Below are 15662 nucleotides of genomic sequence, written 5' to 3' on the forward strand. Positions count from 1 at the left end.
GTGCATAAATATTGGGACATTGACAGAATTTTCATATTTTAGCCTCTATTCTCCACCACAATGGCTTTGAAATTAAACAAACCAGATGTGCTTTAACTGCAGACTTTCAGATTTATTTTGAGGGTAATTACATCCAAATCAGGCGAATGGTTTAGGAATTACAACAGTTTCTATATGTGCCTCCCACTTTTTAAGGGGCCAAAAGTAATGGGACAAACTAAACAATCATAAATCTAACTTTCACTTTTTAATACTTTGTTGCTAATCCTTTGCAGGCAATTGTAGCCTAAAGTCTGGAAGGCATAGACATCACCAGACGCTGGGTTTCATCCCTGGTGATGCTCTGCCAGGCCTCTACTGCAAATGTCTTCAGTTCCTGCTTGTTCTTGGGGCATTTTCCCTTCAATTTTGTCTTCATAAAGTGAAATGCATGCTCAATCGGATTCAGGTCAGGGGATTGACTTGGCCATTGCATAGCATTCCACTTTTTAGCCGTAAAAAACTCTTTGGTTGCTTTTGCAGTATCATTCGGGTCATTGTCCATCTGCACTGTGAAGCATCGTCCAATGAGTACTGAAGCATTTGACTGAATATGAGCATATAATTAGGGATGTGTGTTTTGGATAATGAGCAGTTTCTTTCCTTCTCCATATTCTTCTCTTCCCATCACTCTGGTACAAGTTGATCTTTGTCTCATCTGTCCATATTATGTTGTTCCAGAACTGTAATGGCTTTTTTAGATGTTGTTTGGCAAACTCTAATCTGGTCTTCCTGTTTTTGAGGCTCACCAATGGTTTACATCTTGTGGTGAACCCTCTATATTCACTCTTGTGAAGTCTTCTCTTGATTGTTGACTTTGACCTACCTCCTGGAGAGTATTCTTGATTTGACCAACTGTTGTGAAGGGGTTTTTCTTCACCAGGGAAATAATTCTTCTGTCATCCACCACAGTTGTTTTCCGTGGTCTTCCGGGTCTTTTGGTGTTGCTGAGCTCTCCGGTGCGTTCTTTCTTTTTAAGAATGTTTCAAACAGTTGTTTTGGCCACACCTAATGTTTTTGCTATCTCTCTGATGGGTTTGTTTTGATTTTTCAGCCTAATGATGGCTTGCTTCACTGATAGTGACGGCTCTTTGGATCTCATATTGAGAGTCGACAGCAACTTATTCCAAATTCAAATATCACACCTAGAAACAACTCCTGACCTTTTATCTGCTTAATTGATAATGATATAATGAGGGACTAGCCCATACCTGTCCATGAAATAGCTTTTGAGTTGATAGTCCCATTACTTTTGGCCCCTTAAAAAGTGTGAGGCACTTATAGAAACCGTTGTAATTCCTACACCGTTCACCTGAATTGGATGTATTTACACTCAAATGAAATCTGAAAGTCTGCAGTTAAAGCACATCTTGTTTATTCATTTCAAATCCATTGTGGTGGTGAATAGAGGCCAAAATATGAAAATTCTGTCAATGTCCCAATATTTATGCACCTGACTGTATATATATGTATATTATATATATATATATATATATATATATATATACATATATATATATATATATATATATATACATATATATATATATATACACACATGTGTGAAAGCAAGAGCAGTTTTATATTTGTATATATGTAAATATATATATATATATATGAAGTGTATGTCTCCCTGTGTTAGCAGTAAAAAAATGTTACTGCTAACATAGGGACACATACAGTACATTGGACTGAACAGAGTTTTACCACTTGCTTGGCACTGGGTCTCATCATTTTTACACATTGGGAGTATATGGAGCATCTTCATATTTAAATTGATATTAAGGAATCTGGTTACATTTATTGGTTGAGAAACATCCATCTAATCATTCCAGTAAAATCGTTATAAGAACTACTTGGCTTTTAAAAGCCTTTCTAGGAATTTCTCCCTATCAAGGGACAGAAAATAAGCTTATATTACTGAGTGTTCTAACCAGTTCCATAACATCAAGTGTTTGTTCAGACCAGTTCCATTTTTGTGTTTACCCCTATGAAGCCCAATAGGTGGACGAAACACGTAGGGTCATCGCTTTGAAAAACCTGCACCTACCACATAAGAAGTCCACCTAAGAGCTCACACCTGTAAAGGTGTAGGTGGCAGATAACATATTTCCTTCTGTACTGGGGCAGGTTTACTAAAAGTTGTTTTATGTTATTGATGTATTGATTTGTATTGTAAATTGTTTATATTTTTACCTCTGTTGATATACCAAGAATAAAATATTCAGGTATAGGAATTATGGGCTACCATAGGGTTTTTATTTTATGAACAATATCCAAAACATAAACTTATGGTGATTTGAAGACTAACTAGAAGGTTGTGTTTGACCAACAGCTAATATTGCAATAAATCCAACTAACTGTTGGAAATTTCTTCTATTCAATTAATACTTATAAGTTGTAGCACACCAAAGGTACCCCTTCTCTTCCATTTCAATATTTAGTTCCTCTACTAGCAGAGGTCCACCTAATTGGTGCAGCTGAACCAATAGTGGTTGAAACACGTTGGAGGTTATATTGGATGCACACCCAGACAGGAAAGGTAACGCTCTATAGGGGGAGCTAAATAATACCCCTATATGTGTTAAAGTGTACCTTTCTCAAAAGGTCATATTCAGTGCGCTTCCATTTTACTTTTTTAATTATATTCCAATAAAGTGTAAATGATTTTATGCTATGGTGGCAACCCTCTTTTTGTTTTAAATGGACACATACCATAAGAAGTCTGCATAAAAGAGAAGCCACATCTAAAGAAGGGATATAATTGAAAATTTCTTGGAGTGATGAATCTGCAGTGAACTGGTTATATTTTTATTTATTTTTTAAAGGATTCTTTGATATAATTTCATAAGGATTGTCTTGTATATCCACAAGCACAGTGGTATATTACAGCCACCTACGTGGACCTACTGAACAGTGACATTTTTTCACTTACTTTTAAACAAAATTATCATGGACACGGAGACTGTTACTTCTTTGAACTATTACTATATTCTAGAGTTGAAAATCGAATGCCTATTAGGAGTGCATAGAAACATTTTTGTTTGTTTGTATACTGATATTGGGGTGATCTGTGATAGTCACCATTGTTTCAGTGCTGCCCTATTTAATGTGGATCGCATTTGTTGAAACAATTTTTTGTACACTTACGTGTATAGGTAGCTAAAAATGAGCTTCTCCCTTTTATTTTGCCTTCATCAACAAGAGCAGAGACCAGGAATGCATAATAACACCCAGGTGTGAGGCCTCCAAATGTATACGTTGTGTTCACAGTTGCAATGGATGCTGGATTTCCTAAGATCTGGATGAGATAAGAGCTTGTGCTTCCTTTCGGTTTCTGCCACATCACAGTTATAGAGTTGGGTGTGATACTCTCTGCCATAAGGTCCTGCACAACATCAGGTACTGAAAAATAAATTTATATTCTTTATAGGAGCATTACTCAATAACCTGGATCCATAGCAAAGTATGCCACATTAATAATTGCATGAACATGATGCAACTGACATTATTAAGACAATATTCTTATTTCCCATAGCTAATACAGTGAGAAAATTGCACAGCAGTTTGTTACAGAACAAGTTGCTTTGGTAAAACACCAAATACATAGGTAAAGATTGTGGGTAAACTTTACTGTGACCACTACATGTAAATCTCCATAAAATACCATAGAGGACTAAGAGGAAGAAGGTATAACAGAGTACACTATCATAAACAATAAGATATATACAGAGGTAACCTATTAAACAGCATAGCCACTTAAACAACATAGCCTGTCTCCGCCCCCTGTCTGCTGTTCTCCACATTGATCCCCACCTCCCCCATCATGGCTCCATCCTGTCCCCTCCCCCCATAGGCTTACCCTACTCTTCTAAGGCTGCCCTGTCTACCTTGGAGTGTGAACTTTTGGGGCTCACACAATGAGGAGAAAGGACCACCTTGCACAATTATTTTTTTTCAATTTATACATATATATATATATATATAGAGAGAGAGAGAGAGAGACAGACAGAGAGAGAGAGAGAGAGCATTCTGTGTGGAGGGGCACTCGTAATGAAGATTAATGATGCTGGGGTGCAATCCATAGTAATTATGCAAGCAGTGACCCCCTCTTAAGCAGAGATCAGGCGGCACTCAGCGAAATTCATAGAAATACAAGGTGATTAATTCCATAAACATAATCAACATTTCAAGACAACTAACATCCTTTCATTAAATCCTGATGAAAAGACATTAGTCATCTTGAAACATTGATTATGCTTATGGAATAAATCACCTTGTATTTCTATGAAGTCCGCTGAGTGCTGCCTGATCCCTGTTTAAGAGGGGGTCAATGCTTGTGTGTATATATATATATATATATATATATATATATAGTATATATTAACTGAGAACCTGTGTGTGTGTGTGTCTGTCTGTTTGTCCTTTATGCATGGCCAGAGTTTTGGCCCTAGTTCCACCAAATTTGGCAAGGTGGTATAGTTTGACCAGGATTAGCTTTTTGCTTAAGTTTGAACTTTGTCAGGGCCACACACTGTCATACATTCCCAAAAAACCAGGACACTCTTAAATTACACAGGTTCTGCGGCCGAGGGGCTGGCTTCATACACAAACTATAACACTCTCCATTCCAAAGTACTGTGTTATATCACTTTCTAACAGCTGCAAACATGAAATACAGAGTTACTGTAGTTAGCCCTTTGTGTTTGCATGATAAATTTTAAACAGTGTGCAATATTAGCATTTCACTCACTGTCTCATCTTAAAGTAATCATCCTGGGGGTCAATGCAGAGTGTCTGGCAGGTTCATGAGCAGCTCAGCCCTCAATACATTCAGACTGTGGCAGACAGCATAATCAATTAACAATCTTGAGTTCTGGCAAAGCTTAGCATGCAGAGATTACAAACAGCAGGGGAGACTGATTGCAGCCACACAGTGCCACTGTGGATGGGCTCCATACTGGCTGGGAATGGAACTCCAGTCACAACATTCTCCACCTGATTGCAGCACTACTAGACATGGCCTTCAATGTTGGTCTGCAGAGAGATTTCAGGAAGTGAATCACCTGCGGATGCAGTAAAAGGGATCACGCAGATTCCTGATTATCAATGATTGACAGTTTGCTGCCATTTCTGGGTAGGGATGGGTGGCGATAGCCTCCGTTTCTGAAAATGGAGGCATGTCACTGCCATAGGGGGTAACTAGAAAGGCCAGAATCTATGTAGGCTGACCGAGATTTCCTAGCCTTTTTTACTCATCTGCGGTGGCTGGCTTGTGTGACCCCATGGTCAGAAGGGAGCAGCAATGAATTCATGCTGCATCCTTGGATGCAACTTGGACCAGTAATGCATGCAGGTGGTGTGACACTTCCCGCTGCATTATCACATTACAGCTATCACAGCTGCAATAGCATATCCATCCATAGCTGAATCACCCCCCTGTTTTGCAGTGATTTCTGAAAGTCAAGTGATTTTTATGCTATACTTATTTATATTCTGTAAGTCAGTCTGCTTCTGATATACCCCATTCCAAATGGTAAGAGAATATGCCGGCCTGCACTATCATTTACTACTAATTTGCAGAGAACCAAGCACCAAATATCATCATCCAGCATCAGATTCTCACAAATTTTTAATTCTAATTAAGTTCCTGCGGTGGTGATTCTGCTGTGCTGTGCTGAGCTGACCTATCTGTCCAGTGTTCATCCACTCCAGTGCTGAGCTGATCTATCTGTCCTTTATCCATTCACTCCAGTGCTGCTAATGTATCTGTCCAGTATCCAACCACTCCAGTGCTGCTGACCTATCTGTCTAGTATCCATCCACCCAAGTGCTGAGCAGACATATTTGTCCAGTGTCCATCCACTCCAGTGCTGAGCTGAGCTGACCTATCTGCAGGGCTGGCCCTAGCCAATTTGGTGCCCTAGGCAAGATTTTAGATGGTGCCCCCTAGCATATAATCCCACCTCCAGTCTTAAAGCCCCTACACACTAGATGATTTTGTTAACGATTTTGCCAATTCCGACGCATCAGAGCAACATATCGTTAAAATTGTCCAGTGTGTATGCACTATATCATGCATTGCACGTTCCCGTGGGGTCATCAGCCGCATTTACTGATCTTTTGTACATGCAGTCCAATAAGGCGAAGCGGCCTATGATCCCATGCAGCGATATGCAGCGGGGGCTGGCATATCGGGCATATTGCCCAGTGTGTGCGGACCACCCAATATGATGACCCATCGGTAGGGGGGTCATATGTCGCAATGCTGGGTACACACATCGTTTAGTGTATTATCATCTTAAGTATTTTTATGTTGATGCCAGGGATATTATATAAACAGGTAACAAACTGCTCAATAAAGGCAGTGTTAATTTGACATGATTTATTAATATTTTTCAGTATAATGTGAAATAACAATGTCAACCACAGCTCTTGTCTTTACCCTTCCTCAAAGGCAGCATCTATAATATCAAAGACACACAGAAATAGGGGCTGCAGATAATGTAGTATGTTAAAAGCACAATGGGTAACTTAGGATAAATCACACCTACATCAGAAAACTAAATAAGTGGCATATCAGGGGCAAACAAGCCTGTTAGTAGAAATTGCTGTCACTTAGTTTTCAAACCATGAACCAGCTTTTATCCTCTGGATGCACTTTCTACAAACAGGCTTGCTTACCCCTGATATGCCAGTTTTTAACTTTTGTTATGTATGTGATTTATCCTAAGTAACCCTTTGTGCTATCTCTCTATCTCTCATTTGACTTTCGCTTAACTATGTGATGCAGTCAGGGCTGGCAACAGAAATCTTGGGGCCTAGTATTGCAATGTTTTTGGGTCCCTCCATCCTACCCGATACAGTACATGATAAGTGGAAGAGATATAAGTATTGGGGTTTATAAGAATTACTTTAAGTTAGGGTTAGATAACAGTGATCCAGGGAGTGAGGGTGGGATGTTCCAAAGGTAAAAATGCCGTAAAACCCCCGAAAATTCAGTTTTTCGGGGGTTTTACCACATTCCCCGACTGTACTAAGCACCTGGAATGCACTGCATTCCGATGCTTCGCCCTGCTAGGTAACGCCACCTTCAGGTGGTATTACTCAATGGAAGCCTATGGGATTATCGGAACACTCCTGGCTGGGCAGGATCCGATTGGATTCCTCACTTGATGCACAGAAGGACTTCTTGGAGTAAAACCCGGATGTCCCTCTGCCCAGCAGCATTGCAAAGGACAGCTCTTATCGGGAGAGCTGTCCTTTGCAAAATTCTTATTACATACTGTGGTAAAGAACCGCAGTATGTACTCGAAGTCACGGGGATATACCACATCGCATAAGCGATGCTTATTACATCCCACCTTTAGAGATATTCAGGATGGGGGAGGTCAGCAATTTCTGTTGATGTAGCTGGTTTGGAGTGATGAGTATACAAAGATCAACCTTATTTAGTAATGCATAGGTTTTTTTTTGTTTTGTTTTTTAAACAAATTCTATATATATTTTACATTGTAGAACTATTAAAGCAATTTAAAAATAGCTGTAGATTTAACAGTTATAGATAACTTATTTTCAGTATAATTTGTTGAATTTACAGGATAAAATAAGGGTATAAAATGAATGAGTCTTGACAAAGTTACTCTAAATCAGTTGGTATTCTAATAAAGTTACCACAGAATGTAAACAATGAAAGTAACCCCATTTGTTTGCATGCATTTAAATATTAGAGCACAAAATGTTCCAGAAGTTTACCAATTAACACACACATACATACATAAAACACACATATACATACATCACCAGGCCCGGTGACAGGGGGGGACAAAGGGGATGCACAAACCAGGCCCCATGGATCAGAGGGGCCCCGAGGATTTGGGACAAAAGAAATGGGGCTGCAGCACCTACTGAAACTTTTCAGTCAGTCAATCCTAAGGGCAGCCATCCTCCTCCGGGGTCCTCGGGTGCCGGGTCATCTCCTCCACCGGGTCTTAAAGTCCGGCAGTGCAGCAAGCAACGGCAGTAGCGGGGTCTTCCTCACAGGCTGACATGGCTCCTCTTCACAGGGAGTAGTAAGGGATGTCCTCTTCAGCGGACCTGTTGATGGCATCTACAGGTCCTGGACTCTTCTCCTCTCTCTGGCAGGCAGCGCAACGGTCCTATGTGGGTCCTCAAGCTCTCCCAGTGTTTCCCAGTGGCATTTCAGTAGGCAGGTCCTCTTCTCTCACCACATCCTGGCAGCAGCACTCACAAGTGAGGAACATTTGATCTGGCTGCAGCAGTAGCCTCCATACCGGGACCAGGTGAGTGACTCCCTGCGCAGGCTGCAAAGGGCACTGCTGGGATTTTCACCCACCAATGCTCTCCTCAACGCAGGGCCTGGCAGCACATCCTGCTCCTTCCAGGCTCCAGCGGTACAATAATTTATTCTGTAGGCACATGCACACCACCCCGCAGTCCGTCAGTGGGGCCCTTTTATATTATCCTATATAATTGGTCAGGGGCCCTAGTATAAACCTAGTATGGGCCCTCTCCCCCACAACTCAGGGCAACCAATCGAAAGGGTCCATTTTAAGCCTGCTATGAAATCTTCCTGTGATGTGCAGGCTTAAAAGCCACAGGGAAAGAGAAGGGTCACCCAAAGTACATCAGCCCTGCTATTATAGGGCTGTGTATTACATTATACCACACCTGTGGAGGCCAGTACTATATAATATATACAGTCAGGTCCATAAATATTGGGACATTGACAGAATTTTCATATTTTGACCTCTATTCACCACCACAATGGCTTTGAAATGAAACAAACAAGATGTGCTTTAACTGAAGACTTTCAGATTTAATTTGAGGGTAATTACATCCAAATCAGGTGAACGGTGTAGGAATTACAACCATTTCTATATGTGCCTCCCACTTTTTAAGGGGCCAAAAGTAATGGCACAATCTAAACAATCCTAAATCTAACTTTCACTTTTTAATACTTTGTTGCAAATCCTTTGCAGGCAATTACAGCCTGAAGTCTGGAACGCATAGACATCACCAGACGCTGGGTTTCATCCCTGGTGATGCTCTGCCAGGCCTCTACTGCAAATGTCTTCAATTCCTGCTTGTTCTTGGGGCATTTTCCCTTCAGTTTTGTCTTCAACAAGTGAAATGCATGCTCAATCGGATTCAGGTCAGGGGATTGACTTGGCCATTGCATAACATTCCACTTTTTAGCCTTAAAAAACTCTTTGGTTGCTTTTGCAGTATGCTTCGGGTCATTGTCCATCTGCACTGTGAAGCACCGTCCAATGAGTTCTGAAGCATTTGACTGAATATGAGCATATAATATTGCCCGAAACACTTCAGAATTCATTCTGCTGCTTTTGTCAGCAGTCACATCATCAATAAATACAAGGGAATCAGTTCCATTGGCAGCCATACATGCCCACGCCATGACACTACCACCACTATGCTTCACTAAGGAGGTGGTATGTTTTGGATCATGAGCAGTTCCTTTCCTTCTCCATACTCTTCTCTTCCCATCACTCTGGTACAAGTTGATCTTTGTCTCCTCTGTCCATAGGATGTTGTTCCAGAACTGTAATGGCTTTTTTAGATGTTGTTTGGCAAACTCTAATCTGGTCTTCCTGTTTTTGTGGCTCACCAATGGTTTGCATCTTGTGGTGAACCCTCTATATTCACTCTTGTGAAGTCTTCTCTTGATTGTTGACTTTGACACATATACATCTACCTCCTGGAGAGTGTTCTTGATTTGGCCAACTGTTGTGAAGGGGTTTTTCTTCACCAGGGAAATAATTCTTCTGTCATCCTCCACAGTTGTTTTCTGTGGTCTTCCGGGTCTTTTGGTGTTGCTGAGCTCTCCAGTGCGTTCTTTCTTTTTAAGAATGTTCCAAACAGTTGATTTGGCCACACCTAATGGTTTTGCTATCTCTCTGATGGGTTTGTTTTGATTTTTCAGCCTAATGATGGCTTGCTTCACTGATAGTGACAGCTCTTTGGACCTCATATTGAGAGTCGACATCAACTGATTCCAAATGCAAATGTCACACCTAGAATTAACTCCAGACCTTTTACCTGCTTAATTGATAATGAAATAACGAGGGAATAGCCCACACCTGTCCATGAAATAGCTTCTGAGTTGATAGTCCCATTACTTTTGGCCCCTTAAAAAGTGGGAGGCACATATTGAAACCGTTGTAATTCCTATACAGGTCACCCAATTTGGATGTAATTACCCTCAAATTAAATCTGAAAGTCTGCAGTTAAAGCACATCTTGTTTGTTTCATTTCAAAACCATTGTGGTGGTGAATAGAGGCCAAAATCTGAAAATTCTGTCAATGTCCCAATATTTATGGACCTGACTGTATATATATATATATATATATATATATATACATATTTTTTATCATTTTTTTTAAGTGGGGGTACCACATATGTATGTATATATGTGAATATGTATGCATGCATGTGTGTGTGTGTTTGTGCATTTATCAATCTGTAGTACAGTAATTGTGTGTGTGTGTGTGTGTGTGTGTGTACCTGGCATGTTTGTTTGGAGGACAGATCAAGGAGGGGGCAACAGGAGGGCGGAGGGTTGGGGGCCCCAGAAATCCAAGTGTACCAGGCCCCAAGATTTCTGTTGCTGGCCCTGTACATCACACACACATACATCACACACACACATACAGACATCACACACATCACACAGAAGTAGCACACATCACACACATACATAATACAGAAATACATCATACATACATACATCACACAAACACACACACATACATCACACAGAAGTAGCATACATCACACACACATACATACATCACACACACACATACATCACACACATATACACATACATACAGACATACATCACACACACACAGCCACACACATATGTAGCACACATCACACACACATCACACACACATATAACACATATCACACACAAGTAGCACACATCACACACACATACATCACAGATCACACACAAGTATCACACATCACACACACATAACCTCCAGTTACCTGTTGCTAAATTTCTCTGCAAACTGAGAAGCAGGTACATCCATGGCTTGTACAGGGGAGGGGGCACTATGAAGGAGGCAGAGGCAGCACACTGTCAAAAGAGTCTGCACAGCTCCTGCATTACACATGCCCCGCCCCTCCCCTTCTCTTCCAGGTTGTTAAACAATTTTATATAAACAAAGAAAGGATTATAAACTCAGTAAATTGAACCCTTACCAAATATGTGGGAGCCGCCAGCCAGTCCCTTTCCTCCCCAGTTCCGTGCCTCTGCAGCCAGTGTCAGGTAGAAATCAAAGCCAGGTTGGGGAGAGAACCAGGGGGGCGTGGTGCAGCAGGGAAAGGACAGCTCAGCCTGAGCTCAGGGCTGCCTGCAGCTGATCAGCATCACATGGTGGGCAGTCCCAGGGGAGCCACCAGACACTGGAAAGCACCATTATAAGTCCATGCAGCCCCGGGCCCCATTCACAGCCACGTGCTGATCACGACATATACCCTATACTCTCGATATTCTGGTGGCACAAATCCATCCATGCTGTTACCTGACCACTGTGCACTGCTGCCTGATCGGAGCCCTAGGCATTTGCTTAGAATGCCTATGCCTAGGGCTGGCTCTGCCTATCTGTCCAGTATCCATCCACTCCGGTGCTAAGCTGACCTATTTCTCCAGTGTCCATCCACTCCAGTGCTGTTGATGTTTGCAAAAAAAAGTAAAAATAAGTTAAAAAAAAGTTTTTAAAAAGTCAAAAAAAAATTGTTTTTTTGTACAACTTGTGTGTGCTGTACCCCACTATGATCACATAAGTACTATGACTCTGCAGGCCATATCCCACTGTGTTTGCATAAGTACTGTGAGTCTGACTCCAAAGGCTGTACCCCATTGTGTTCACAATTTCACATAAGTACTGTGACTCCACAAGCCGTACCCCACAGTGTTTATATTAGTACTGTGACTCTGCAGGCTTTGCCCCACTGTGTTCACATAAGTACTGTGATTCTGTGGCTCCATTGGCCGAAGCCTACAGTATTCAAAATTCACATTAGTACTATGACTTTGCAGTGAGTGATGATTTTTGAAAAAAGATAAAGTAAAAAATAATACTTTTACACTTTAGTTGTTTTTGTACAACTTGTGCTTGTTTATCGATATAGATTAGGATGATCAATTTAGAGAAGAGCAGGATCAACCAAATACTAGCACTGCAGCTGCTACCATCAGTCAGGACAATATTAGTCCTTCAACATCATCTACTAATGCAGATGCCCAAGGGCATAGAGGGTTTAAGTCAGGGCATCTGAAATAAAAAAATTATATTTTACAGTGGTAAAGAAAAAAACACCTCTAATAAAAAGAAAGTTTATTGCAGGAAAACATAAAATTGCAACATATCATTCACCAAATGCAGTGGCAAGGAAAGGCTCAGGCCTTGGCCTTTATTTATGAGTGGTGGTTCTGTAACTGTCAGTGAGATATCTTATTAAGCCTCTCATAATGATGCAAGCCCTTTTCACCCAGAGTGCAGAAGAGGTGTCAAAATAATTACAACCATAAAATCAGTGCTGAAAGAAACCACTAAGGCAGTAGAACAATCTGTGGGTTCAGAAATGTCACAAATCCCTAAGGAGGGTTTAAGGGGTATATTTACTAAAGTGAGAGTTTTTCGAAGTGGAGATGTTGCCCATAGCAACTAATGGATTCTACATAACATTTAACAAGCCCCTTCTAGAAGATGATAACTAGACTCTAATTGGTTGATATGGGCTGCTTTTTCATTTCTAAAAAAGTTGCTGACCTAGATATTGAGGATGCTATGTTGGAAGTGCAACAGGATGAGGGGGATATTTGTGTAGCTGATGCAGGTGCTAATGTGAATGTTGATGATGATAAGGATGTTGTTTGTGTAAGTGAAGCACCAGTGGAAGCAGTTCTTGTCATTGATAAAAAGAAGGCCATTGTAATGCCTGGGCATAAGTTGAAAAAAATCCACCACTTATTTATAAAATTATTTTTACCCAAATCAGGACAACATATGTCTTCCCATCTGTAGTGTTGGTAAAGCCTTCTCCATGTTACGTCAATTGTAGCATGTGCATGAAAAGTTTTTGTCAAAATAAGAAACTTATGCTAAAAAAGTAACACCAAGCAGTCCAGCATCAGCTAGCTCCCTTTTCTCTGCTATATCCAAGCACCTGCAATCTCCACCACCAACACTTTCATCATCAATGTCCTTATTAAGATTGGAAGTAGTCCTGCATCCAATTTGATAAGGCTAACTAAATCCGCCCTTATCCAAGATTCCTCAGAAGAATACTTGAGTGCTAGGCCTGCTGCTGGGGGTGGATCTTTATCCCAGAAGGGAATTTAGAAGACTACTACTAGTAGTAGTTTAAAAAACAACTTACTGTTAAACAATCCTTTGATAGAGGAAGCAAGTAGAACAGCTGTCACTCAGTTGTACATCGAATCACTGATGCCATAACAGCTAAGCTGATATTAGATCTGCATTCAATATCTGCCATTAATGCAGTGGGTTTTAGACAATTAATGTTGGTCCTGTGTCCCTGCTACCAAATCCCATCTAGATTCCACTTCACTAGAAAAGCAATTCCCTGTCTATACATGGACAATAAAATAACTTAATTAGTGGCCTCTAAAATGCCATTGTACCCACTGTCAACTTAAATACAGATATGTGGACAAGCAAAACAGGGTGGATATATTGCCTTCAGCAGCACAAACAGCAGCACCAGCATCTAACAAATGCCAGTTCATTAAGAGGCATGCTACTCTCTGTATCACCAGCTTCACAAAGAGGCATACCAGTGTTAACCTTTTAGAAAAACTCTTGGAAGTCTTTGATTCACTTGTACTCTCCTTGGGATTTGTGATTGCTGACACTGTCACAAATATTGTGAGAGCATTACATCTATGTAATTGCAAACTACATGACATAGGGAGATTTTACCTTACTCCAGCACAGTGGAGAATACTTTCTGTGTTGTGCAAGGTGCTGAAACCTTTCAAAGTTGTCACCTGTGAAGAGAGTTCAGACACTGCCAGCTTGAGTCACGTGATTCCTCTAATAAGAGTTTTGGAAAGCAGCTCAAGAAACTGAAGGAGGAGCTGAAATGAAGCGATTCTGCTAAGTATCTGACTTGTTGATAAAGTACTTTATTCACTTCACCAGAGGCTGCAAAGCTAAAGGGTTGTCCACACTGACCTATGTAATGATATAATGTCCTTCCCCTATATCATATTACTATGGTTATAATTAGTTATAGCTTAGAGGGGGTGCACCCAGGAACAAAAGAATACATACACTAAAGACAAAGAAAAAGTGTTCACGGATTATTAATTATGGAAACAAGTTGCTATGAATTCTCATAACTGGTGGCCCAATGTGATAAATCTTAAAAATTAACTTTTATTGAATCTATTAAAATATTAGCAAAATATAAAGTGCCAAGTGTTAAGGTGCTTCTAATGTGAAACAAAACTAACATATATATAAAATTAAAATGTGTCCGCTCACAGTCTAATTAATGCTCCTAATAGATAGTTTTAATAACTTCACAAATCAAGACTCCGTCACAAAGTGAATGCTCTATCCCCAATGTGCTGTAAAATTATTGGGGTGTTGTAAATATCAGTAATGATCTATTATAATATAGATTATTGATCTAAGGTATTATTGATCTAAGGTATGATTGTTTCATCACTAAATCCATCAATCACATTAGTATCAGATCACGTAACATGTTATATTACATGTCCCAATATATGTCACTTCACAATAAGACTAATCATACAAAGATAATCGCAAAATTATCAAGTGGTGAATAAATGAATCTAATAGGGGATCTTGTATGCCCGATGTAATATTCAAATATAAGGGCTTTATACTGAAATAGATTGCGTATAAGTCCAATCTCAGGTTAATATCATTATAGTTAATCACCACAATCTGTAGTCAACCTAGTTTATGCCGACATGGATTATTTATAGTAAGGATGATCACATAATTCAAGGGTTGTCAGCATCTTAAAATTGGATCAATATATTTTGGCAACCATGCTTGATCCTAGGTGTAATTTGAACCTTGTGACTTTCTTTCCAGTGGAAAAAAATCTGCAAGTAAGTTGTCAGCTTAAGTGGCATTGTCACAACCGGGTACAAAGACTACCCCTGATGAGGTTAAGAACTGGGGGGTTTAGGATAGTGGTAGAGAAATGATGGGGGTGACAGACTAAGGCCCTCATTCAGAGCCGTACGCTCTGAGCAGAGCGCACGCTCTGAATGAGGGCCGGGCTCCATGAAAATGGAGCGCCCTCCTGGACGCTCGTATTGCTGTGGGTCACCACCCACAGGCTATACGAGCGTGCATTGTGAAGGCCGCGATGGTCGTGACCATCGCGACCATCGAAATTGCGAGCCGGAGCCTGCGGTTAAGGTTTTCAACCGCAAGCTCCGGTGTGATTTTGGCTCTATCAGAGCCAAAATCACTCCCACTGACATCACTAGTGATGTCAGTGGGCCGGCTTTTGATGGGAGGCGTTCCCGTGGGAACGCCCCCGTCAGGGAGGCACG

The 15662-nt window shown here is 40.7% G+C and overlaps 1 protein-coding gene across 1 annotated transcript in view; it reads right to left on the reverse strand.

The window, feature by feature from the left end:
• The window catches only part of LOC148542667 (receptor-type tyrosine-protein phosphatase eta-like), a 190887-nt gene that overhangs the window by 73579 nt on the left and 101646 nt on the right, over window positions 1–15662 (reverse strand). Inside the window, exon 5 of the mRNA XM_088467628.1 lies at window positions 3190–3444. Coding sequence (XP_088323754.1) covers window positions 3190–3444 — 255 coding nt within the window. The remainder of the gene's footprint in view (window positions 1–3189; window positions 3445–15662) is intronic.

Source organism: Taudactylus pleione, unplaced genomic scaffold, assembly GCF_031769625.1.
Source record: "Taudactylus pleione unplaced genomic scaffold, aTauple2 ptg000010l, whole genome shotgun sequence".
Classification (NCBI taxonomy): Eukaryota; Metazoa; Chordata; class Amphibia; order Anura; family Myobatrachidae; genus Taudactylus; species Taudactylus pleione.